Genomic DNA, 27,500 nt, shown 5'->3' on the forward strand with positions numbered 1-27,500 from the left:
TGCATCCTACCACAATAATGACATCACACTAGGTTGGCTAATCAAATGAAGAACCACATATGTGGTCAAGTAGTAGGTGGCACGCAGGGCTTTCATCCAGTGGCCATGGAATACTAATCTGGTATCTTGAACCAGGGTCTTATGATTCAATTCACTAATCTCTCTATCCTTCCCATCTGTGCCTCATAGTTATTTCTATGCTGCTATAGTTTTACAGCTACTTGCATACTCCTCTTATAAAGTTTAAAGTAGTGCTGTCATTACTATATGACTTCAAAGATGGCAAACTTTTGATACTGAGACGCTATTCTGTTGCATACTGACACTGCATGATCTGTTGACTGCCACTCAGCATGTGGCACATACACATTCTGGAGAAAATGAGGAATGAAAGCCAGAGAGGAATTGTTAAAGCAGTGAGATTATAGAACAGAATATATTATGTTTCATATTTCAAGGCCACGAAGGGGGGAAATTAGAGGATCCCTGCAGATGCAGTTATAAACTATGACGGAGCAGAGAGCCATCATCTCCCTGCTTTGCCACTTACACTGGTAAGTCACTGGTTGCTTTAAGCATAGGCCGACCAGAGGGCAATTGTGTGAGGAGGACTTCTGCGGACTTCATATTATTGTGCCGCCGGCTGCAAGAAGAAAGAGGATCTTGCTGCTCAACGTTGTGAATGGGTGAGGTGGGTATGACTTTACTTTACACAGAGAGGAACATTGTTACAAAGGAGACACATTATAAAGATAGCATAATTGTTGCATGCAGTCAAAGAGGAGGACGTAACTAATCTATGGAAGTATAAAGGGCGCATAATTGTATGTAGGCACAAAAAGGTGCAAATTATTGTACGGGGTCATAATTATATGTACTGGGGCACAAAGTGAGAGCGTAATTATTGTATGGGATCATAATTATATGTATTGGGGCACAAAGTGAGAGCGTAATTATTGTATGGGATCATAATTATATGTATTGGGGCACAAAGTGGGGGCGTAATTATTGTATGGGGTCATAATTATATGCATTGGGGCACAAACAGGGAGTGCAATTATTGCATGGGGTCATAATTATATGCATTGGAGCACAAAGTGGGGGCATAATTATTGTATGGGGTCATAATTATATGCATTGGTGCACAAACAGGGAGCGCAATTATTGCATGGGGTCATAATTATATGCATTGGAGCACAAAGTGGGGGCATAATTATTGTATGGGGTCATAATTATATGCATTGGTGCACAAAGTGGGGGCGTAATTATTGTATGGGGTCATAATTATATGCATTGGGGCACAAAGAGGGAGTGTAATTATTGTATGGGGTCATAATTATATGCATTGTGGCACAAAGTGCGGGCATAATTATTGTATGGGGTCATAATTATATGCCTTGGGTCACAAAGTGGGAGGGTAATTATTGTATGGGGCTTAAAAGGGAGATAATCATTGTACAGAGTACTTTATTGTTAGGGGGTACAAAAAAGGAGATAATTATTGTATGGGGCAAAAGGGTACATTGAATAGGGAACTTGACCTGCATCATGGCACTATTACTGCCTGAAGGCATAGAGAAGGCACTATATGTCACTGTGGAGTTACAGGCACGGCACTGTTACTTTTCGGGGACACAAAAGTAATGATTGCAAAGGGGGTAGAATGTGTGGCCCCATAGCCGTAGAGTTTGCTTAAGGGTGGGTAAAAGTAAAGGACCGCACCGTACTGAAATAGTGATGATGAGCGTAAGATTTTTGAGTGTTACATTTTACTAAACAAGAAGAATTTGCAATGATGTTCTGTGCTGGATAGAGAACAAGGAAAATCAATGAGTACTAGAGATGAGCTGACCAGACAAAACTTGAATTGGCCTGCTAACGTTATTCTCTATTAATTGAATGTCTCTTATTATTCACTGTGGTCTTTACAGACTCCAGAGCATAATAAACATCATACTTAAAAAAATAAAAAAAAAGGTACTTATACTCACCTCACTGCTCACCTCTTCAGGCGCTCTGCTCCTCATTGTTACCATGGCTAAATTCACACAAAAACTAATGACAAAACATTTTCATGCTGATGAATGCAGATTTTTGTAATATTCAAGTAGAATTCAATTCCATTGTCATATATTCTCTCATCTTTAACGAGTACGGCCAGAGTGAACTTCAAAGGTGAGTCACTGGGTTTATCTGTACATATTAAACATATATTATATACAGGACATGTGTGCACAACTGCTATCTCCCACTGTGTGGTCACTGCATGATTGTAATACAGGTCTTGGTACAGTGTTTTACATTAATGATTAGCATGGTGGTATTATTTGGTCATTATGTGGTGGCAATATATGGTCATGGTGTGGCAGTATAGTTTGTTTTTATATAGCAGTATTGGGTTTTGTGTGGTGGTATTTCTTGTATTTGTTACTTGTATAGTAGTATTATTTGCTAACTGTAGGACTGCATTGTCTGTATATATTTTGTATTATCTTCTTTTTTGAGGATGGAGGAACATATATCTTTATAGACACAAACAGAACCACAATCACAGCTAAAAACCGGTGGTTGTAGTTGGACCAGGTCCAAAATTTGCCTTGAGAGCCCAAAAAACACTAGGTATGATTCTGGGGGAGATGTCACGCAAACTGTAGGTCAACATCAGGAGCATGATGGTAGATCAAAGGTTTGCAACACTGTAATTCTTGGGTTCGAACATGACTAAGGAGCTTGTGGGGAGCTTGCATGTTCTTTATATATTTGCATGCCTTTCCTTTCTATCTCTCACACACTAAAAACATACTGAAAGAATATTAAATTGGCCATTGAGAGATGGAGAAATGAGATGGTGAGCCCCATTGAGGTTCAGGACAGATCTGAATGATGACAATCTTTGTACAGCGCTGCTGAATATGTTGGTGCCATTCAAAAGTGTAAAATCAACCAATGATCAGTAAACTTACCAATTCGAATAGAATGGGGGCTACCAGTGGTCTTCATCAGCAACAACAGGAGAAGCACCAGAGGCGCCAAGACACGGAGCATTTTACACAAATCGTCATGAAGCCCTCTGGTAATCCGGGCATTCCATAAAACTCTGTAAACAAGAAAGGACAAATGATATACACTGCAGTATTTCAGATTTATGGCCAAGATGAAAAAGAAAATTCCTTATTTTCTAGCACTAAAATCTATGAAACAAAGGAGACAGAGCAGAAAAACCAAGGTCATGAATCAGAGGCAGATTGAGAATGAAGAAGCAGAAGTGCTGGGCGCATTAGAACATTTTTGGAGAATATGGAAAGGAAAAATCTCAAATTCATTACTTTATATATTCTTTGTGCAAAGACAAATAGACCAAATGCATTATATGGGGGAATGTGTAGTTTCTGTCAGTTGTAAAAAGTCAAGGTGTCAGCTGCTATTTCATTCTATAGGGAATCGGATCAAAAGATTTGTCACAAGAAGTCATCAACGGCTTTCAAAAGAGAAGAAGGAACATTTACTAAGCCGAGAATATTGTTACAAAATGCATCCAAAACTGGAGGACATAAAGGGTGCAAAATGAATTATGCAGTTTACTCGCTTAATGTGTTTGCCTTTACATGTCTGAAGAATCTGCCAAATTTATAAAAGAGACCCACAACATATTTTAGAGAGAAGTACTGTAGGGCAGGTAGGAGACAGAGAAGATGTGTCTAACCTACCTAGCACGCTGCGATAAACTCGTCACGCTGTGTATGCCATTCTGATAAAATTGGGGCAATTTGCAGCATTTTCTTTAACTACTAAATTGACGCATCCTATAACAGTATTGATAAATCTGCCCCTGTTCTGCCTTTGGTTTTTCTTTAGTCTTCAAAACGTTACACAAATAAATCCTAAGGTAGTAATTCATAGGCAAGACAAAGTTTAAAGGCAAACTGTTCATATTGTTCACACATGAATGTAGATGTTTGTGGAGGATATCAGGGCCGGAGATTTGTACCATCATAGGGCCAGATATTTTATGTGATTTTCTATTAGTAGATATGTTAAAGGGAATGCATCATAAGAAAATAACCAAATATTTAAATTGTTTTTTTGTTTTTTTTTATATACAAATTATTGATTCTTGAACAATTCCCCCATGCAAAGCCTGTTAAGATTACCTATTACTTTCTGTAAAAATGCTGTTACGATTCCTCTACTCAGTGTCTGGGACTCAGTGATGGACAGCTCTGTCATACTATCCTGTTTTGGGGGGTGCTGAGCTGTCAGTGATTTGATTGACAGCTCGGTTGACCTATCTGAGAATGGGAGGTGCAGAGATTTCTCCAGGTGCTCCCTGTTCTTATTAATTGCCCTGCCATTTAGGTGAGCTGTCTGACCCAGATCACTGCCAGTCAAAGCTTACGCTCTCTGATGTGTGTTCTCCTGATCACTGTGCTGTAAATTCTGATCTTCTGCTGCTGACCGTTGGACCGTGTTCAGACTTCCTGTTTGTTATTTCCCCTTTGCTTCTGATCTTCTTCTGCTGACCTTTGGACCGTGCTTAGACTACCCTTTTGTAATTTCCCCTTTGCTTCTGATCTTCTGCTGCTGACCTTTGGACCGTGTTCTGACTACTCGTTTGTTATTGCCCCTTTGCTTATCCGCTATTTCTCTGGAATTATGACTCTGGAATGTGACCTGACTTATGACTTCATATATTCCCTCGGAAACCCTCCAATGTGGCTGAATTACAACAATTTTACAATGATGAGTAGGCTAAAATTCCTCCAGAGTGCTGTAAAAGACTCATTGCCAGTTATCGCAAACGTGTGATTGCAGTTGTTGCTGCTAAGGGCGGCCCAACCTGTTATTAGGTTTAAGGGGCAATCACTGTCACACAGGGCCCTGTAGATTTGGATTTCTTTTTCCCTTAGTAATAAAGACCTGCATTTAGAAACTGCATTTTGTGATTACTTGTGTTATCTTTGTCTAACATTTAAATTGGTTTGGTAATCTGAAACATGAGTCTGACAAACATGCAAAAGAATAGGAAAGAAGGAAGGAAGGGGGCAAACACTTTTTCACACCACAGTACATGTGCTATTACTATGTACTTACAGCAGTGTATATGCTCACTTTGTTTCTATCTTAGGTTTTGTCTGTTAAATGGCCACAGTGTGAACATGTTCCTATACATTGCATGTATACCAACTTATGCTCCAGCTCAATTGTTTAGTTTTGCTGTGTTGTTTTGTAATTTGTGCAAACAGATGCGTGGCTTCCTTTTTGAGTAGGGCATTTCATTTATACAGCTTCCCATGGCTAGGTGTCTGACCAGTGGCACCCCTGTCCTGCTCTGCCCCATCTACATTGAGGATCGAAACGTCCCAATTGGGTACACCTTTGGATGACTTTTACTCTTTTTTATGACAAACAGTGTTTACTACGTATCCTATGCCATTTATGTGTACTTTAACTATTTACTTACTTATAACAAGGTAACATGGCCACAGTGTGAATGCATTCTTATATGCTGTATGCTCCGGCTCATTTTTTTGGTTTTGCTAAAAATTGTGTAATGCCTCATTTTCCCTGTAGGGGCACTGCAGCGAAAGTGAACATTTACTGCCTGGTTTCCGCAAATTAGAAAAATGTAATAAGAATTACCTTCAGCTGGATTATTTACTTTAATTAACTTTAACTGTATAGATGAAGATATTTCTTAATACACAACATGTGATGATCGTTATGAAACTCTGCTGCTTTGGCATACCTGAAATAGTTATTTAAAGGGCTTAGCCTTAGAGAAGAACAGAACGGAGCAGATTATATGATGAATACATATTTCTCTAAATGCAGTGGCAGAAAAAGGCAATGAAGACAAAGCGCCTTAATGGTACAGATCACAATGGTAATGAACATGCTTAGAATTGAGATCAATGTACTCTTCTCCAGTAATGAGCGAGAGCAGATGCGCACCTAAAAATCAACAATATAACTTAAAATGCCTTTTAGGAAATTGGCAGCATAACGCACAGGAATATGCCAGAGTACACAAAACTGGAGTCCTCTTATGATCACTAAGTAGCACGGTGCAGAATAACAGCCATGAATGTCAATCACTGAAAGGTTTCAGGAGTCCATTGATATAGAGTTTCTGTGATGCCACATTTGCGTGTAAATGGGCAGAACATAGTAAAACAGGGTAATAAAGGACAAAGGAGTCATATTTATAGTACTGATCTAAGAACGTTGCAAAGTTATGAAAAGATAATTATAGTTCTAAAAAAGAACATTTCGTAGGTTTCCTTATTTTCCAGAGGTGATAAAATTATACTTAGCAATTTAAAGCAGCGCATAATCTATGACGTGCGATTAACTCTAAAGCTTTGGTGGTTGTTAAAACTTACAAATGGGAAAATTATAAACTGTTACTGCTGCTGAAATCACAAAAGCGAGTGTAAATTTCTGTGTGCAATGGAACAACATAAACAGGAACATACAGCTGTAGCCTGCTCCTATATAGAGCTACACAAAACATCTGTATAATGGCTCCATTCAACCGAAAGATTGCCTGATGGAGCTGTCATATGGTGCACATAGACAATTACCGGGAACTACTGAGTCTAATATAGGAGAAATGGGATGGCACTCACCAATAAAGCAAAAACTGTATTATCTTCATCCAGTGCAAGAAACAGATGGGGAGGTGCAGACTGCATCAAGATTATGACCATTCCATGATGGCTCATACTTCTTCTGGGGCCATGGGTACTCACCAATAAAGCTAAAAGTATTATCTTCATACAGTGCAAGAAACAGATGGGGACTCGGTGCAGACTGCATCAAGATTATGACCATTCCATGATGGTCCATGCTTCTTCTGGGGCCATGGGTACTCACAAATAAAGCTAAAAGTATTATCTTTATACAGTGCAAGAAACAGATGGGGGAGGTGCAGACTGCATCAAAATTACGGCCATTCCATGATGGCCTACACTTCTCTGGGGCCATGGTACTACTACTAATCAAAAAGCTAAAAGATTATCTTCAACAAGTGCAAAAAACAGATGGGGAGGTGAAGGCTGCATCAAGACTATGACCATTCCATGATGATCCACGCTTCTTCTGGGGCCATGGTACTCACCAGTAAAGCTAAAAATGTATTATCTTTATCAAGTGTAAAAAACAGATGGGGAGGTGCAGACTGCATCAAGACTATGACCATTCCATGATGGCCTACACTTCTCTGGGGCCATGGTACTCACCAATAAAACTACAAAATGATTATCTTCATCAAGTGCAAAAAACAGATGGGGGAGGTGCAGACTGCATCAAGGCTATGATCATTCCGTGATGGCCCACGCTTCTTATGTGGCCATGGTACTCACCAATAAGGCAAAACATTTAATATGTTCATCAAGTGCAAGACACAGACAAAGGAGGTGCTGACCACTCCAAGGTTATGACTGTTTCACCCTACTCTCTGCTTTTTCTGGGGCAAAAGAGTTGTAACCTTGGTGTGTGTCAGGACTCTGAACATTTTTTATTACCTTTTTGTGCATTACTGCCCTTTTCCAAGATGGCGTCTTTGGTCTCATGTGCACTGTGTCTTCCTGCTATAAAACTCCACCCCAGCCTTCAGTCTGTGCTACAGTATTCTGCCTTGCATCCAGCTCCTGACCTCTGGTGACTCCCTGGTTATATACCTGCTCCTGTGAACCTGTGGGGTTATCCTGCTACTCTGCTCTGAATTCCTGCTGCATACACCAGTTCCAGTAATCCTCCTTCATCTGCTGCTTGTGTTTGCTTCCATCTGCATTTGCTGGACATGTTTCTACTCTGCAAGAACCTGAGACTATTACCCAGACCTCCCTGGTTGAGCAAAGATATTATTTGAACTGCCTTATAACCATATCTATCTGTGTTGTGGACTAAGCAAGGACTTATCTGTGTCAAGTATCCTCAAGAATGATTGTGCTTAATAGACTTTCTGCGTGATTGCATTTTCCTCTGAAGTTTCCTATAGACTGCTGAGCTGCATTTGATATTCGCACCAAGTGTTGTGGACTTGAGTTTCTCTCTGCACCTGTTTGAATCACCATGTGATAATATAGACTTTACCACTTATAAAACTGTGTCCTGTAGTTGTCTTGTTCCACGCAAAGAGTCTCCTGAGTTATCCCCTATAATTATTACAGGATACTCTAGCCTAAAAAAAAAAAAGGAGACTGCTGGAACAATGACTGCAGAAAGCAGACTAGAGCAGGTGTTTTCCATAATTAGATCACTGCAGAAAGATGTGGAAGGTCTGCAAAAGAAGATTGGAAGCTTTGAACTCAATCAACAAGTGTTTGGACAGACTTTGCAGGACTTAAGCACCCGCATGGCAGCCCAGGAAAACAAACTTGCTGGCATAGAGTCCCAATATGGACGGGCTTTTCAGGACATAAGCATGCAAATAGCTGCACAAGCGACTTTTCCCTCTGGGCAACTGCCACCAGCTAGCCCACCTAAGTTGCCCCCATTCAGATTTAATGGTGATCGCGACAAATTTCGTGGCTTTGTGAATCAATGTATGCTATATTTTGATGTGCATGCTGACCGTTTTCCTAATGATAGATCCAAAGTATTGTGTGTAATAATGCTGCTGACCGCACAAGCGCTCGCCTGGGCGAATCCGATGATTGAGTCTCGTGACCCACGGTTAAATAACTTGGATGATTTCTTGGCCGCTATGGCATTAATGTTTGATGATCCTAATCGCCGTGCAACCGCTGAATCTGCTTTATTGTCTTTATGCCAGGCAAAACATTCTGTTATTGAGTATGCTACTGAATTCAGGAGATTAGCGGTAGATACCAATTGGGACAGTTATGCACAATTGCCTATTTTTAAAAGGGGTCTGCCTAGTATTGTAAAAGATGAACTAGCTCGCTCTGAGTCACCACAAGAGCTAGAGACATTTATACAGCATTGTGTGCGCATTGACATTCGCCTTACTGAGCGTAGGCAGGAGAAGTTTGCTGCATATAACCGTATTTCTAACTTTTCCCTTCCTTCCAAAGAGCCTCCAGGTAAAACATCTCGGGAGGTGGAGGAGGTGCCCATGCAAATTGATTCCGTTCAGAGGCGTGAGATCAATGAGCACCGGGAGCATCGCCTTCGTGAAAGTCTATGTTTCTACTGCGGCCAGTCTGACCACTTCTTGATCAATTGTCCTAAGTGTCCTAGACGGCCTAACAAGGTGCTAGCAGCAGTAGGGGAGTATGACAACTGTGATGATGAATCTGTCATCTCTGAATGTAGCCTGCCTTTAAACGCTGTATTCCATTCACTTTCTATGACTTCACCCCCCAAGGAGCTTAAGGAAAAGAACTCTCACTGTTCTCTCCCTATTAAGATCCTGTGTTCAGGACAGTGGATTTCCAGTGCAGCTATGATTGACTCTGGTGCAGGTGGCAATTTCATGGATATCGCATTTGCCAAGGAACATGGTATTGAAATTCAGCAAAGAGCCTCTCCAATTACCATGGAAACAGTGGATGGGTCACCTTTAATCTCTGGGCCTGTGGATCAGGAGACCGTACCCCTTGAAATTTTGTTGGAGCCTAATCATCAGGAGCAACTTTCTTTCTTGCTAATTTCTTCTCCTCATTTTCCTTTGATTTTAGGCATTCCTTGGTTGCGTTCTCAGAACCCAATTATCAACTGGGAGACCAAGGAGATTACCTTTCCAACAAGGAGCAACTCAGCGTTAACAGAAGCTGTCCCTGAGTCCACGGCTACGGAACCACATGTACAGGTATTTTCTTTACCTCCAGCATATAAAGAGTTCTCTGACATCAGTGACAAGAAGAATGCAGATCAGCTTCCTCCACACAGGAATTATAACTGTCCCATTGAGTTGCTTCCTGGGGCAGCTATTCCTTTTAGTAACGTATACCCTTTGGTGGCACCTGAGCTTCAAGCCTTAAAGGAGTATATTGATGAAAATCTGGCCAAAGGCTTCATACGTCCTTCTTCCTCACCAGCAGGGGCACCTATCTTTTTTGTAAAGAAGAAGGATGGGACCCTGAGACCCTGTGTTGACTATCGGGAACTCAATAAGGTAACCGTACGAAACCGTTACCCTTTGCCTCTGATTCCCGAATTACTGGAAAGAGTCCGCCATGCTAAGGTGTTCTCTAAACTGGATCTTCGTGGGGCTTATAATTTGGTGCGTATTCGTCCAGGGGATGAGTGGAAGACAGCATTCAGATGCCGGTATGGACACTTTGAATCTCTTGTGATGCCCTTCAGGCTTTGTAACGCCCCTGCAACATTTCAACACCTTGCTAATGACATTTTCAGAGATTTGTTGGACCAGTTTGTAGTGATCTATTTGGACGATATACTAATCTTTTCTGACTCTCTACAGGAACATGAAGAACATGTCAAAACTGTTTTAAGACGTCTGAAAGAGAACCATCTGTATATTAAGCCGGAGAAATGCGAGTTCCATCGTTCTGAGATACAGTTCTTAGGTTATATCATCTCTCCCCAGGGGCTGAACATGGAATCTGGTAATATTTAGGCTATCCTTGACTGGCCGGTACCCAAGAACATTAAGGAGATCCAACGTTTTATTGGTTTTGCAAATTTCTACAGACGCTTCATTTTAAATTTTTCTGATATTGTCCGTCCCATTACTTCCTTGACAAAGAAGGAAAAGCCCTTTAAGTGGTCATCACAGGCTCAAGAAGCTTTTGATCGGCTTAAGATCTGTTTCACATCAGCACCGCTGTTGATACACCCAGATCCAACACTTTCTTTCATTGTGGAGGTGAACGCTTCTGATAATGCTTTGAGGGCTATTCTCTCCTAAAGAACTGGAGAGAAGGGTCTGCTACATCCTTGTGCTTTCTTTTCCCGTAGACTAACCTCAGCAGAGAAGAATTACGACGTGGGAGACAAGGAATTGCTGGCTATTATTGCGGCTTTCAAAGAATGGAAGCATCATCTGCAAGGAGCTGCACAACAGATCATAGTGCTAACTGACCATCGCAATTTAGAGTTCCTTAGATCCGTTAGATGTCTTTCTCCTCGTCAGGCTCATTGGAACTTATTTTTAAATCAATTTAACTTTGTTATCTCATACCGTCCAGGTTCTCGTAATGGGTAGGCTGATGCTTTATCCCGAATCCATGCTGCGGATTCCGTACCTAGAGCCCCATCCAAGACCATTCTATCTGATGCCAATTTCATCGGAGTTATCCACGATCAGGACTTGTGGAAGGAGTGCAGGGAGGCCTATGACGGTGATGTATTTCTGGCCAACCCACCTGTGGATATTAATCTTGTCTTTAAGGGTGGCATGTGGTTCAGAGATTGACGTATCTATGTCCCTGAGGTCGTCTGTCTGCAGATCCTCAAGATGGTACATGACTTCAAGTTGGCTGGTCACAGGGGGGTACAGAAGACACAAGAGTTCCTGAGCCGATTCTTCTGGTGGCCAACTTGCCTGAAGGATACCAAGGACTATGTTCTCTCTTGCGAGGTATGTGCTCGTTACAAGACTCCTCATGTGGCACCTACAGGTCTTCTACAACCATTACCTGTTCCATCCCGCCCTTGGCGGTCTATATCAATGGACTTTATTGTGGAGCTGCCTACATCGGGGGGCATGAATACAATCATGGTGGTAGTTGATCGCCTGACTAAAGCTGCTCATTTTGTTCCGTGCACCGGCCTCCCCTCAGCTAAAGATACAGTGAACTTGGTTATACAGAATATCTTTCGGTTGCATGGGGTTCCGGATGAGATCATCTCTGACCGTGGAGTGCAGTTCACTTCAAGATTCTGGAAGGGGTTTTGCTCTGCACTCAATATTAATGTCTGTCTCTCTTCCGCTTACCATCCCCAGACAAATGGTCAGACGGAGCGTACCAACCAGACGCTGGAACAATATCTAAGATGCTATGTCAGCCATCTCCAGGATGATTGGTTGGAGTTGCTGCTGTTAGCCGAATTTTCATATAACAATTCTCAGAGCGCCTCCACTAAATTTACACCTTTCTTTGCCAATCTGGGTTATCATCCGTGTATCTTACCTAGGTCTCCAATTAATTCTCCGATTCCGGCAGTGGAGGAAAGGCTGACTGCGATGAGGCAAAATCTGGAGGTTCTGAAGGAATCCCTGACCACAGCTCAAGAACGTTATAAGAGATCGGCTGATGGATTCCATAAACCTGCACCCATGTTCAAGGTAGGAGATTCTGTGTGGTTAGCAACTACGAATCTGAAGTTAAACATTTCTTCACAAAAACTTGGACAGAAATTCATTGGCCCTTTCAAGATCAACGGTATTGTGAGCTCTGTGGCCTGCCGGCTGAAGCTGCCTAGGACTATGAAGGTACACCCAGTTTTTCCTGTATCTTTACTAAAGCCTGTATCTCCTAATACCTTCCAGGGTCGTGTCGTGCCACCTCCGCAACCTGTGGTGATTGATGGGCAAGAACAATTTGTGGTGGAGGAAATTGTTGATTCCAGGATTCGCAGGAATCGGCTCCAATATCTGATAAGATGGCAGGGATATCCCCCTGAGGAAGACTCTTGGGAACCTGTGGAAAACATCAATGCCCAACAGAAGATTTCTCGTTTTCATCAGAGATTCCTTGAGAAACCAGGTCCAGGATCGTCCTGAGGCCACTTCTAAGGAGGGAGTAATGTCAGGATTCTGAACATTTTTTATTACCTTTTTGTGCATTACTGCCCTTTTCCAAGATGGCGTCTTTGGTCTCATGTGCACTGTGTCTTCCTGCTATAAAACTCCACCCCAGCCTTCAGTCTGTGCTACAGTATTCTGCCTTGCATCCAGCTCCTGACCTCTGGTGACTCCCTGGCTATATACCTGCTCCTGTGAACCTGTGGGGTTATCCTGCTACTCTGCTCTGAGTTCCTGCTGCATACACTAGTTCCAGTAATCCTCCTTCATCTGCTGCTCGTGTTTGCTTCCATCTGCATTTGCTGGACATGTAAGCTGTTTCTGCTCTGCAAGAACCTGAGACTATTACCCAGACCTCCCTGGTTGAGCTAAGATATTAATTGAACTGCCTTATAACCATATCTATCTGTGTTGTGGACTAAGCAAGGACTTATTCGTGCCAAGTATCCTCAAGAATGATTGTGCTTCATAGACTTTCTGCGGGATTGCATTTTCCTCTGAAGTTTCCTATAGACTGCTGAGCTGCATTTGATATTTGCACCAAGTGTTGTGGACTTGAGTTTCTCTCTGCACCTGTTTGAATCACCGTGTGATAATATAGACTTTACCACTTATAAAACTGTGTCCTGTAGTTGTCTTGTTCCATGCAAAGAGTCTCCTGAGTTATCCCCTTTAATTATTACAGTGTGTTCTGCATCTCCCCGGTCTGTTTTTTGCACTTAATGTTTTTCCTTACTAGTGAGTGCCATGCATTTCTTCTATATTGAACTATTCTATTTTTATCTGCGTTTATGGGAGTTGAACACCACATTTTTAACAATAGTTGATCCAGCTCTGTAGCTTCATAGTTGGCGTGTCGTTATCTGGAATTCAGTTGTGCCAATCCAGCTTCTTTTCAATGGATCTACAGTGTCTGCCATTATTTATGCACAATATGACTGTAAAAGTCTATAATAAAGGGGTACAAATAATTCTTATGACTCCATAGGGAATGACTACTTGTCAGGCTCAGATTAGATTTCGGGTAATCACATTCATTATGGGATTATTAATGTAAGCATTGGCATATTTTCTCCAAATGTATTTATGAGGCTTATGTGGAGCTATATTATGACTTTTGGATGATTCTAGGGATTGCACACCATGTTGATATATTTTTTGATAATTGATACAAACATGATTCCTTTCTGTATATTGAATAGTTGCACTAATCTGACAGGTGCTGTGTGCTACAGAGATAGCAGAGCATGCCTACACTATTACAGGTATGACATATCATATGTCATCACTTTAAAGGTAACCTGACAGCTGATTCGGACAGAATGTATCAGACACTGGCTGTATGATATCAGTCATGTGTTCCTGACTCTGAAATACTGCAGCGTAAAAATAGAAAAACATAATTTCAAAGCTGCCGAGACTGAGCTGTGCTGGAACCTAGTCTGACAGGCGGGTCCTCAGCAGCTTCTCCCCACCCACTGCCAATGACTGACAGTCTCTCCCTGCATGCATGTATAGAGAGAAACCTATCAGTCATTAGCAACATGCAGGGAGAAACCACTGGGGACCAAGCTGCTGGATAACTAGTTGAAAACACGTCTTTTAAAGCATTTCAGAGTCATACATGTAGTTAAATCATACAGCTTGTGGGTCAGGCAGCATACGTCAACTGTCAGTTTCCCTTAAAGTCCATAGATATAGCACTTTGATCATATATCTGGTGCTTTATACTTCTGCATGTGTGATAGACACATCTCACCTCTCTCATTGTTCCTCCTTTCCAGGCACAGTGACCTCTGCACATCGTACAACACACAAAAATCTGGAGTTCCTCTCTCCAAACACACTGAACACTTACTGCCTCTGGAGGAGAACAACTTAAACCTGAAACCACACCCTAAGGTGGACAACCTACCACCCGCTCTATGGTTGTCCACAAAAACCCAGCCCTTAAAATGGCCGATTAACCCTTCTCAACACATACTGTACTGGAGCAAAACTTCTGGGTTTCAAATCACTGAAGCTACTAGCCCCAGTGAAACGTATCTCCCCTCCAGCACTTCGCCAGTGACTTTCTGAAAGAAAAAAACAACTTCTATATATTTTCCAATCTTTAAACAAGATGAATTTACCCATAATCTTGCAAAGAAAGACCAAGATACAAATGAACAATGACAAATCAACAGCCGATCAGAAAAAAGAGTGTTATTGAATTTTTCATTGAAACTTTGTAAATCATTCTAACATAATGGAGGCTGTTTAATAGCTTAAGAATAGCAGCATTCTGATTTTTTTTATTGAGGCTACAGGCGCAAAAATTTAGGAAGGTAAAGGACAACACTGCACTTATCTCATCTTGACAGTAAAACATAATTTCATATCTTTATACTGCGTACCTTGCAATCTTGTCCTGCTCGATGCCTTTTTCTTCATTCTCAACAGATGTGGGTTATTGTGCAAGCAAAACAATCTACCGCAGCCACTTAAACATGTACAAATAAATGATGTTTACTGTGGTGTAACAGGTCACATACCATTCTTGTCCTCCAAACCTCTGGTGTCATTTCTTTTTTTCTGATCCGTTTGTTTGACCTGTACCAGCTGCTGTAAAATCACAGACCTACAGAAGCGTGGACAGCTCCCAACTGATACATAGCTTGAAGCTTATAACATCCAGTAATTGATCAAGTTTAATGGGAAGAAATCAGCGAGCGTGGCATGGTTTATCAGAGGCACGCTGGGGAATATATTGTAGTGTACCACGGTAGTTTCTGTCTGTGCTTACTGAAACGTGGCCAATTTCTTTACTGTTAAACTAAAATTATACCTTTCACTGTTTTAATAGTTCCAGTAAACATTTCCTTTTTTTACAGAAGGCAATTTCTGACATTCTGCGAATGCAATCCAAGAAAATTTTTCACATTGTACAAGATTATAATAGAAGATTTGTTTGACTGGTTACGTCTTACATTAGACGTGATGGAAGTAAAGCAACGCTAACTGAATTTATGCCTTTATTAGCTGGAAACATCAAATCTAGCTTTAGGTTTCACAATTATCCTTACTTTATTTTTGCTATTTTTGCCTTTTTCAATGTAAATACCTCGAAACTATAATTAAGTTGCTGATAATTGATTTTTTCTTATTTGAAGTCCTATTCAAAGAGATTTTTCAGATGATAGCAACTAATACTTTGGACAGTAGAAAAGGTTAATTTACACCATGTTTTGCTGACTATTGGTTCCTATGACATGAGTGATAGATGCTGACTGTAGACAGATCTGTAGATTGATCTGTCGAGATTTTATGCGCAGTGTTGGGTGCAGTCCTTGGACTGTAGTTTTTGCCAAATGACAGATCTCCATTCCATCATTAGAAGCCCAATGAAAGTACCGATTGATCAGTAATTTGCACAATGTTTACTTATTGGTCTCCCATCCAAAACAACAAACTTCATAGGCCAACCTTGGGTCATTTAGAAAATGGCCATCTCAGATCCCTAAGGCATCGCTAGCTTTAGGGTCAGCTTCCTGCTGATGGACAGAACAGTGTAGTCTATGGCAAAAGCATTTCTAGCAAACTCTAAAATAAATTAATTTTGGCTTCAACTATGGCTGTGGTGCTTGTGGGAACATTTCCTAAAGCTGAATCATCGGAAAATAAAAGTAGAAGCCAAAGGTAAGATCCACAGAATGCTCACCCCTGGGCAACATTTGAGGTATATTTATGACACTGTAGCAGCTGAGTTAGTGCAAGGTGCCATAAATATACATCATGATGACGGTGAAGGTACAGGAGCTAGACCCATGTTACAACCTTGATATAGTATGTAAAAATGCTCCAACTTGTGAACAGGTATGGTGCTTTATCTGTAAGACAGCAGTCGTGTTTTCTTTTGGTCAAAAACCCATTTAAAGGGGTATTCCTGAGTTGTCTATTGAGCAGCTCATAGCTATAAAGTCTCCTTGATTCCTGTTGTCTGGCAGGGCTGCCTGTCCTCTGTGAGTTACAATTCTGGTGAGAAGCGGAGCTGTAGGATTGGTAGACTCGGAAAGCTTAGCACATGTTCTGCTGTAACACAATCAGCCCTCAGTGACTTGTTCTGGAGCCTACACTGCTATCACTATATTTATATATTTACACAGAGAGATAACAGGACATTTAAACAAGCAGATGGCTCAGGACAGCGAGTGCTGATAGACGTGTTGAGATCTGCTCTTGGAGAAACTCATGGTGAGGGCTGGTGATCTTGTAAGATTTATAGCATTAGCTTGTCATGAGCTTAGAAGTAGGGGAAGAAAGTGAGCAATTAACTGCTCTATAGAAATCAATGGGCTGAAGAGAAGTGGCTGGTATGTTAGGAGTTAACCCCTCTCCTAGAATGTAACTACTGCACACTCTTGGCCAGGGTCTGGGCAAGCACTAGAGGCTGATCTCCATGGAAACCAGCTGTACACTATGAAAGATAAAAGCTATCATTGCAGGAGTGTGACAGGAAATAGCAAGGAAAATGTAAACTTGCTTATTTTAATGCTGTCTAACCAATTAAAGCGGTTTAATAATTTGAGAATCCTCCTTTAACTGAAGGGGGAACAGTTTATGTAATTAAAGAGTGCTTTCCATCTCTTAAAGTAATAGCATATCACAATGATATGCCATTACTCAATGATTTAATTAATTGCTCCCAAGTGATCCTGAAATTGAAAGTGAGAGAGATGTGTGCCTTTTGACTTTTTTTCCCCATCGAGTGGTGTTACGGACCCCCTTACTATACAGAGAACTGTTGCATTCAGCCCCATTCACTTAAATAGGGCTAACCTCAAGTCCTGTGCACAGCCCAATGGTCAGAAGCCACTGTGCATTGGATAACGTAAGTACTAGACCCCTACCAATCTAACATCAATGGCTTATCTTGTAGAAATTGCTTCTGTGTGAGTAAATCCTGTGTCACTGTGTCTCAAGTGCCCAATAGGAAGGCATCTGGTATAGATAAGTTTTGTTTGTTAGTCCAACTAGATCCCAAAATATATATTTTTTATTTATTTTATGTGTTCAGCAAAACTGTTATTTTAAAAATCCATGTCAAAATATAATTCCATATGAAAGTTTATCTTAATCTCCACCCATAAAACTTGATCGACAGCCTCAGGGTCCTCCTCTCTGCTGCTGAGATTCCACACTGCACAGTACAACAATCAGACTGGGTGGGTGGAAACTTGAATACACTTGTATTTATGACTTCTCTTCCTTCCCGATAGAGCTGGGATCATAATACTCATCTTATTATCGGTATTACAAAGCAATTCTGACATGGATTTTCAAAGTAAAACACCAGTCTCATTAGGTCTAAGATATTGAGTTACAATGTTTGTAATTTGTGCTGTCAAATCTTGTGAGAGGCTTAAATATTGCAGGGCAGTTAATGGGGAAACGTAACAGATTTCAGGCTCAGGTCAAGCTGTACTGTCTGCTGGCACTGACCGCTCGTGGTGTAGGTAATGGCACTCCTCCGCTCTGCAGTGCTTCAGTAGGTTTTACAAAAAAATCAGCGCTCATATATAAATTGCAAAGATATATTTATAGCAATCCATTATTTGTTCAGTGATATTTCGGTGAATACAATGACTTTTGAAACAATGACATTGTAATAGAGTAAGTGGATAGATTCATAGGAAAAGGCAGCGCTGGCAAAGCACCATTACACCACCTCAGGTCGTGCTTTGTCAGCGCTTCCTTTCCTTATTAATTTATACCTCTACTCTATTTCAATCCGATTGTCTAAGGAAGGTCATTGTGTTATCCGATACGTCACTTAACAATTGATGGAGTGTTATAAATCAATTTCAAATATCTTTGCAACATTCACCAGTGTGGATTTCTTTGTAAAAGTGATGAATTTGTGTGTCTAAGCATACAAAAAAGAACAATGACGCAACCACAAATCCTGCCACCTGCACAGTGGTAGAGAACAGCGGTGGGGCAGCCATGAATAGATCGGTGTCTGCAGGGGCAGCGGCAGTCCTTCACACTCAGCCGGTCTGCACCATATCTAGGTATTGAGCTTAAACAGATGGTTCTGTCTCAAACCTCTCCATCTTGAAGTGCCTGCTGTGTGAATGATTTGCGCCTTCCAAGTACTGTTGATCCTAACAGTAGCACAAGTCTGTTAATCAGCTGTAAAGTGATAAAGTGGCATTGAAGATTTAACCAATATTTCAAACTAAATCTGTCTATATAAATCTATTTATTATATAATTACCTTAAATTGTCTGTCATCCACTTCCGTCTGGATGTCATCGAATCCCACAATCCACCGCACCGCACCGGAAGTATGCCGACTGCCATATTGGAATACCCAAGTGATGGGTATTCCAATATGGCACCCACTGGTGGTACCCGCCCCTTGCGCAGTACCACCAGCGAGTCATCGCCGGACCCCCCCTGCCCACAACACTCTGCTATAATAACATCACAATGTACACGTGACCGCAGGGAAACAAATTCCGAGGGAAAAACTACAACTCCCGACAATCCTAGCGGCGGCGGCCATGTAGGCAGGACAGAGTGCTGATCGCCGATCACATGGATGAGAGCAGGTGTGGCAGATGGATCCCAGAGATGCTGATCTCAGGGCTCCTGAGTGCGGAGGTGCAAAGAGCAGAGAGCGGCGGAGACCACCCTCCCGATGCGATAGCATTGGGCCTCCATCTAGTCTGTCTATAAGACACTAAAAGGACACTGAGACCTAGGTCATAAATATCAAGATGTCACACTGTGATAATACATCCAATAATAGTCAATGGGGTCACATTGGGACACAACCGTCACAATAAAAAGTCTTTTGGATTGTTAACCACAGTTCACACACAACATGGTCATCATAGACCACACTGTAAGTTCATAGATCTGCTGTTTTTCCTCAACACCAAATTGTAGCTTTGCAATTGGACCGGATTTCAGTTTCCTTCTACAAAGCAGTATACATCTCCTAATTCCATTCCATGTGTCACAGCTAATTGAATTGATTACTTTGAAAGGCTGAACTCGATGAACATGTAACAAGCCATTTCCGCTTGACAATGTGGTAGAACAACGTGCAGTGAGTGACGCTCCTATCATCACTGTAAACAGCCACTGATGACCCTACATCACTCATTCCATATTAGTGATGAGCGAATGTGCTCGGATAAGATGTTATCCACCATGCTCAAGTGCTAATCGAGTGTCTTCATGGTGCTTGAATAATATGTTCGAGACCCCCGCGCCTGTATACCTTGCAGCTGTTTGACAGCCACAACACATGCATGGACTTCCTAAAAAAAAAAAAAAGGTAACCATGCATGTGTTGCAGCTGTCGAACATCTTTGAGACATGCAGCTGCGGGGACTTGAACACATTATACGAGCACGCCAAAGACACTCGATTAGCACCCGAGCATGCTCGGATAACACCTTATCCAAGCACACTCGCTCATTACTAGTGCTTATCTTTAAGGCCATGTGCACACGTTAAGTATTTTTCGCGTTTTTTCGCTATAAAAACGTGATAAAAACGCGAAAAAAACGCTTACATATGCCTCCTATTATTTTAAGTGTATTCCGCATTTTTTGTGCAAATGTAGCCTTTTTTTCCGCGAAAAAATCGCATCGCGGAAAAAAAAGCAACATGTTCATTAAAATGCGGAATTGCAGGGGATTCCGCACACCTAGGGGTCCATTGATCTGCTTACTTCCCGCACGGGGCTGTGCCCACGATGAGGGAAGTAAGCAGATTATGTGCGGTTGGTACCCAGGGTGGAGGAGAGGAGACTCTCCTCCACGGACTGGGCACCATATAATTGGTAAAAAAAAAAGAATTAAAATAAAAAACAGTCCTATACTCACCCTCGATGTCTTCCCGCCTCCACTGCACGCTGCCGCTTCGGTTCCTGTAGCTGGTGTGCGGCGAAGGACCTTGCCGATGACGTCACTGTCCTGTGATTGGTCGTGAGCGGTCATGTGACCGCTCACGTGACCGTGACGTCACGGAAGGTCCTGTGCGCACAGACCAGCTATAGGAAGAGGAACGGACGCCGGTGAGGAGATGTCTGGGTGAGTATAAGCATTTTTTTATTTTTTTTATTATTTTTAAACATTCTATCTTTTACTATAGATGCTGCATAAGCTGCATCTATAGTAAAAAGTTGGTCACACTTGTCAAACGCTATGTATGACAAGTGTGACCAACCTGTCAGTCAGTTTTCCAAGCGATGCTACAGATCGCTTGGAAAACTTTAGCATTCTGCAAGCTAATTACGCTTGCAGAATGCTAAAAAAAAACCGCGAAAAAAAACGGAAAAAAAACGCAAAAAAAAAAATGCGGATTTCTTGCAGAAAATTTCCGGTTTTCTTCAGGAAATTTCTGCAAGAAATCCGCAACATGTGCACATACCCTAAATGTTGACATTGTCATATCTTATCTCTCATCGGTCTCCTATTGATCTTTGTTTTCCTGGATACAGATTATCAGTATTACATAAGTAGACCATCTGTTTGCTATTTTAGATACAGGCTTGTATTAATACACATTGTGCATGTGTTTTAATCATTTCTGATTTTTTTTTTTTTGCCATTTATATAACCATTGGCACTCATATACGACCCTCTCCGACTTCCATTCATTGTCTTCTGGCTTATGGTAATCAGCCGGGTTCCATTACAGTGTACCTGTCATTTCAGGAACCTCTCAATATAAGCTGTCATGTATGTCTCCCTAAGGGTATGTTTCCACGTTAAGGCTACGCGGCGGTATCGCGTCCTTAATGGGACGCGATGGTGCCGGATGTGTACAGTACACATCCGGGATGATCGCTCTGTCCCATAGGGCCCTGTAATATGCCTTGCGGGGACGCTGCGTCCCCGCAAGGTGTACGGACATGCTGCGTTCTGAAAAGACGCGCAGCATGACCAGAGTCGCAGGGCCGCCGCGTGCGGGTTTCCACGCATAGTGGAGACGGGATTTCATTAAATCCCCTCCACTATGCTGGAACATCTGGACGCTGCTTGTTTGACGCTGCAGCGTCAAACAAGCAGCGTTTCCTTACCGTGGAAACATACCCTAAGTGTGCGGATACAAACACTGCACGGGGGCTTCATATATAATGTCAGTGTGTACCAAGTGTGTATAAAGCAGGGTAGTGTATAATTAGCGGATGAGAAAGTCTAACGCCCATTCAGCTTTTGGCTGCTGCTGGGGAAATGTATTACATGTCAATTATTTAGATGGCTTCCTACTTTCACCAGGATCTAATTAATTAATATCTTTTCTTCTAGGGTGGATAGTGAGAAAGCTGTCAACATCTGATGCGCAGGAAAAATGAATACATTCAGCTCCCAACCCAGAAATATTGAACTGGCAAAGTGGAACTGGGGACAACTATTTATCATTTTTTTAAAGACACACTATTTGGGCATATTGGTCTTTTGCTATTTCTTTGGATATATATATATATATATATATATATATATATATATATATATATATATATATATATATATATATATATATATATATATTTGAAAAAATTAGAACAGCATCATATTACCACACTTGAAGTGCAAAGTTTCCCAAGCCAATGTTGCAACGGCTCCAGCAATATAGGAAAAAAAAGGAAAACAGCACAAAAAAGTAACAAAAAAGTGGGACTTTTAATGCCTGAACGGCGTGGCGACGTTTCGGATTTTCCAATCCTTTTTCAAGCCATATATATATATATATATATTTATTACGTGATCAGCCCATTAGGATTAGAGCAGTGGGTTTGTAGGTTAATGCGTTTTTATCATAAGTTGTTTTTGTTGGTCCCTAACTTCTAAATGATGCACAAAAATAACCAAAGTAATAAAATAGAAGTCTGTGTGTAATTCTGTATTTAGTCCTCTAGATGTCACCGCTGTACAATGCCTAGGTTACCAGCTGTTTAGGGTCATCAGGTGGATCCCAAATTCTGCACCCACTGATATCGATGTACCCATATGTACACGATGAAACAAAGTGGAATTTCCATGGGTTCAGAGGAAAAAAAATGATAAACCGCTATATCACATAACATTATGCCAAGGTGTTCTACCTGGAAGCCTTTCTGCTGGGGATTATTTGGACCCAGGAAAGGGCATAACTGTTCGATTAATTGGCTGAAATGGAAACTTTTTTTTTCGTTTTCCGTCACTGTTTTCTAGCAAACATTTTTTTTTCTTACATACAGTATTGGTGAAACGTTTGGACACTCGTGCACATGCAGGGGTTTTCCATCTTCATATTGGTATGTGCACATTGTAAATTCAGACTGAAGGCAAAAAAACTACAGGAAAATACATGTAAAAAAGGAGGAAAGAAACATGTGAAACAAACCAATGTATGTGTAAGGGTATGTGTCCACGTTCAGGAAACGCTGCGTTTTTGACGCAGCGTTGAGCTGCATGCATAAAAAACGCAGCGTCCAGATGTTACAGCATAGTGGAGGGGATTTCATGAAATCCTGTCTCCACTATGCAGTAAAAGACGCATGCGGCACACCCGAGAAAACTCACATGCGGCGTGTCTTTTAAGAACGCAGTATGTCCTTACATTGCAGAAAAAACGCAGGTGACCTGCCAGTGACCTCAGGTGCAGATTTGGTCAGGATTTTACCTGCATAAAATCCTGTCCAAATCCTGAAGCAATCCTGAATGTGGACACATACCGTTAGACCTCTGATTTCTCAAAATTCCCTCCTTTTACTCTGATGGCTGCATTTCACTTCCCTTTCCCTTCGGTATTTGTTCAAGTGCTTCATCAGATCATCACCTAGAATGGCTTCCAACGGCCTTGAAGGAGTCTCCATATGTGCTGAGCTCTTGGTGGCTGTTTCGCCTTCACTCTGCATCCAAGTTATCCCAAACCATCCCAACTGGCTTGAGGTCGAGTGATTGTGGAGGCCATGTCATCTGACACAGACTTCATCCCTCACCCTCTTGGTCACATAGCCCTTACATGGAGGTGTTTTCGGTCGTTGTCATGTTGCAACACAAATGACTGTCCCTCTAAGTACAAACCAGAGGTCATGTCATTGAAGAATGCTGAGGTAGCCATGCTGATAACTGGAGTAAATCACCAACCTTGTCATTAGCAAAGCTCTACCACACCATCACACCTCCCCCTCCATGCTTCATGGTGGGCACCACACATGTAGGAACCACCCAGTCACCTTTCTGCATCTCACAAAGACATGGTGGTTGGTACGAACATTCTCAAATTTTGACTCAACAGTACATACAGTTAGGTCCATATATATTTGGACAGAGACAACATTTTTCTAATTTTGGTTATAGAAATTACCACAATGAATTTTAAACAAAACAATTCAGATGCAGTTGAAGTTCAGACTTTCAGCTTTCATTTGAGGGTATCCACATTAAAATTGGATGAAGGGTTTAGGAGTTTCAGCTCCTTAACATGTGCCACCCTGCTTTTAACCCCTTAAGCCCCGAGGGTGGTTTGCACGTTAATGACCAGGCCAATTTTTACAATTCTGACCACTGTCCCTTTATGAAGTTATAACTCTGGAACGCTTCAACGGATCTTGGCGATTCTGACATTGTTTTCTCGTGACATATTGTACTTCATGTTAGTGGTAAAATTTCTTCGATATAACTTGCGTTTATTTGTGAAAAAAACGAATATTTGGCGAAAATTTTGAAAATTTCGCAATTTTCCAACTTTGAATTTTTATGCCCTTAAATCACAGACATATGTCACACAAAATACTTAATAAATAACATTTCCCACATGTCTACTTTACATCAGCACAATTTTGGAACCAAAATTTTTTTTTGTGACGGAGTTATAAGGGTTAAAAGTTGACCAGCAATTTCTCATTTTTACAACACCATTTTTTTTTAGGGACCACATCTCATTTGAAGTCATTTTGACGGGTCTATATGATAGAAAATACCCAAGTGTGACACCATTCTAAAAACTGCACCCCTCAAGGTACTCAAAACCACTTTCAAGAAGTTTATTAACCCTTCAGGTGTTTCACAGGAATTTTTGGAATGTTTAAATAAAAATGAACATTTAACTTTTTTTCACACAAAATTTATTTCAGCTCCAATTTGTTTTATTTTACCAAGGGTAACAGGAGAAAATAGACCCCAAAAGTTGTTGTACAATTTGTCCTGAGTACGCTGATACCCCATATGTGGGGGTAAACCACAGTTTGGGCGCATGGCAGAGCTTGGAAGCAAAGGAGCGCCATTTGACTTTTCAATGCAAAATTGACTGGAATTGAGATGGGACGCCATGTTGCATTTGGAGAGCCCCTGATGTGCCTAAACATTGAAACCCCTAACAAGTGACACCATTTTGGAAAGTAGACCCCCTAAGGAACTTATCTAGATGTGTGGTGAGCACTTTGACCCAACAAGTGCTTTACAGAAGTTTATAATGCAGAGCCGTAAAAATAAAAAATCATATTTTTTCACAAAAATGATCTTTTCACCCCCAATTTTTTATTTTCCCAAGGGTGAGAGAAGAAATTGGACCCCAAAAATTGTTGTGCAATTTGTCCTGAGTACGCTGATACCCCATATGTGGGTGTAAACTATTGTTTGGGCGCAGGGCAGAGCTCGGAAGGGAAGGAGCGCCATTTGACTTTTCAATGCAAAATTGACTGGAATTGAGATGGGACGCCATGTTGCATTTAGAGAGCCCTTGATGTGCCTAAACATTGAAACCCCTAACAAGTGACACCATTTTGGAAAGTAGACCCCCTAAGGAACTTATCTAGATGTGTGGTGAGCACTTTGACCCAACAAGTGCTTTACAGAAGTTTATAATGCAGAGCCGTAAAAATAAAAAATCATATTTTTTCACAAAAATGATCTTTTCACCCCCATTTTTTTATTTCCCCAAGGGTAAGAGAAGAAATTAGACCACAAAAGTTGTTGTGCAATTTGTCCTGAGTACGACGATACCCCACATGTGGGTGTAAACCATTGTTTGGGCGCATAGCAGAGCTCAGAAGGGAAGAAGCGCTATTTTACTTTTCAATGCAAAATTGACTGGAATTGAGATGGGACGCCATGTTGCGTTTGGAGAGCCCCTGATGTGCCTAAACATTAAACCCCCCCACAAGTGACACCATTTTGGAAAGTAGACCCCCTAAGGAACTTATCTAGATGTGTTTTGAGAGCTTTGAACCCCCAAGTGTTTCACTACAGTTTATAACGCAGAGCCGTGAAAATAAAAATTATTTTTTTTTTTCACAAAAATGATTTTTTAGCCCCCAGTTTTGTATTTTCACAAGGGTATCAGGATAAATTGGACCCCAAAAGTTGTTGTCCAATTTGTCTGGAGTACGCTGATACCCCATTTGTGGGGGGGGACCACTGTTTGGGCGCATGACAGAGCTCGGAAGGGAAGGAGCGCCATTTGGAATGCAGACTTAAATGGATTGGTCTGCAGGCGTCACGTTGCATTTGCAGAGCCCCTGATGTACCCAAACAGTACAAACCCCCCACAAGTGACCCCATATTGGAAACTAGACCCCCCAAGGAACTTATCTAGATGTGTTGTGAGAACTTTGAACCCCCAAGTGTTTCACTACAGTTTATAACGCAGAGCCGTGAAAATAATATTTTTTTTTTTTTTCACAAAAATGATTTTTTAGCCCCCAGTTTTGTATTTTCACAAGGGTATCAGGATAAATTGGACCCTAAAAGTTGTTGTCCAATTTGTCCTGAGTACGCTGATACCCCCTATGTGGGGGGGGACCACTGTTTGGGCGCATGACAGAGCTCGGAAGGGAAGGAGCGCCATTTGGAATGCAGACTTAAATGGATTGGTCTGCAGGCATCACGTTGCATTTGCAGAGCCCCTGATGTACCCAAACAGTACAAACCCCCCACAAGTGACCCCATATTGGAAACTAGACCCCCCAAGGAACTTATCTAGATGTGTTGTGAGAACTTTGAACCCCCAAGTGTTTCACTACAGTTTATAACGCAGAGCCGTGAAAATAATTTATTCATTTTTTTTTCACAAAAATGATTTTTTAGCCCCCAGTTTTGTATTTTCACAAGGGTATCAGGATAAATTGGACCCTAAAAGTTGTTGTCCAATTTGTCCTGAGTACGCTGATACCCCCTATGTGGGGGGGAACCACTGTTTGGGCGCATGACAAAGCTCGGAAGGGAAGGAGCGCCATTTGGAATGCAGACTTAAATGGATTGGTCTGCAGGCGTCACGTTGCATTTGCAGAGCCCCTGATGTACCCAAACAGTACAAACCCCCCACAAGTGACCCCATATTGGAAACTAGACCTCCCAAGGAACTTATCTAGATGTGTTGTGAGAACTTTGAACCCCCAAGTGTTTCACTACAGTTTACAACGCAGAGCCGTGAAAATAAAACATATTTTTTTTCCCACAAAAATGATTTTTAGCCCCCCAAATTTTTATTTTCCCAAGGATAACAAGAGAACTTGGACCCCAGAAGTTGTTGTTCAATTTGTCCCTAGTACGCTGATACCCCATATGTTGGGGTAAACCCCTTTTTGGACGCACGGGAGAGCTCGGAAGGGAAGGAGCACTGTTTTACTTTTTCAACGCAGAATTGGCTGGAATTGAGATTGGACGCCATGTCGCGTTTGGAGAGCCCCTGATGTGCCTGAACAGTGGAAACTCCCCAATTATAACTGAAACCCTACCCCTAACCTCACCCCTAACCGTTTACTGAACATTTTCTGACAGTCATAAGTGCCACGTATATAAGTGCCACGTATATAAGTGCCACGTATTTAAGA

At 41.5% G+C, this 27,500-nt stretch overlaps 1 protein-coding gene across 4 annotated transcripts in view; it reads right to left on the reverse strand.

Annotated features, from left to right (window-relative positions):
• The window catches only part of GRIK4 (glutamate ionotropic receptor kainate type subunit 4), an 888,411-nt gene that overhangs the window by 372,510 nt on the left and 488,401 nt on the right, over window positions 1-27,500 (reverse strand). For all 4 annotated transcript variants that reach the window (XM_077250470.1, XM_077250471.1, XM_077250469.1 and 1 more), the window contains one exon: window positions 2,964-3,097. In XM_077250470.1, the coding sequence (XP_077106585.1) occupies window positions 2,964-3,045 (82 nt within the window). In that variant the 5' untranslated portion in view covers window positions 3,046-3,097. The remainder of the gene's footprint in view (window positions 1-2,963; window positions 3,098-27,500) is intronic.

The sequence above is a fragment of the Ranitomeya variabilis genome, chromosome 4 (genome assembly GCF_051348905.1).
Source record: "Ranitomeya variabilis isolate aRanVar5 chromosome 4, aRanVar5.hap1, whole genome shotgun sequence".
NCBI classification, from domain to species: domain Eukaryota; kingdom Metazoa; phylum Chordata; class Amphibia; order Anura; family Dendrobatidae; genus Ranitomeya; species Ranitomeya variabilis.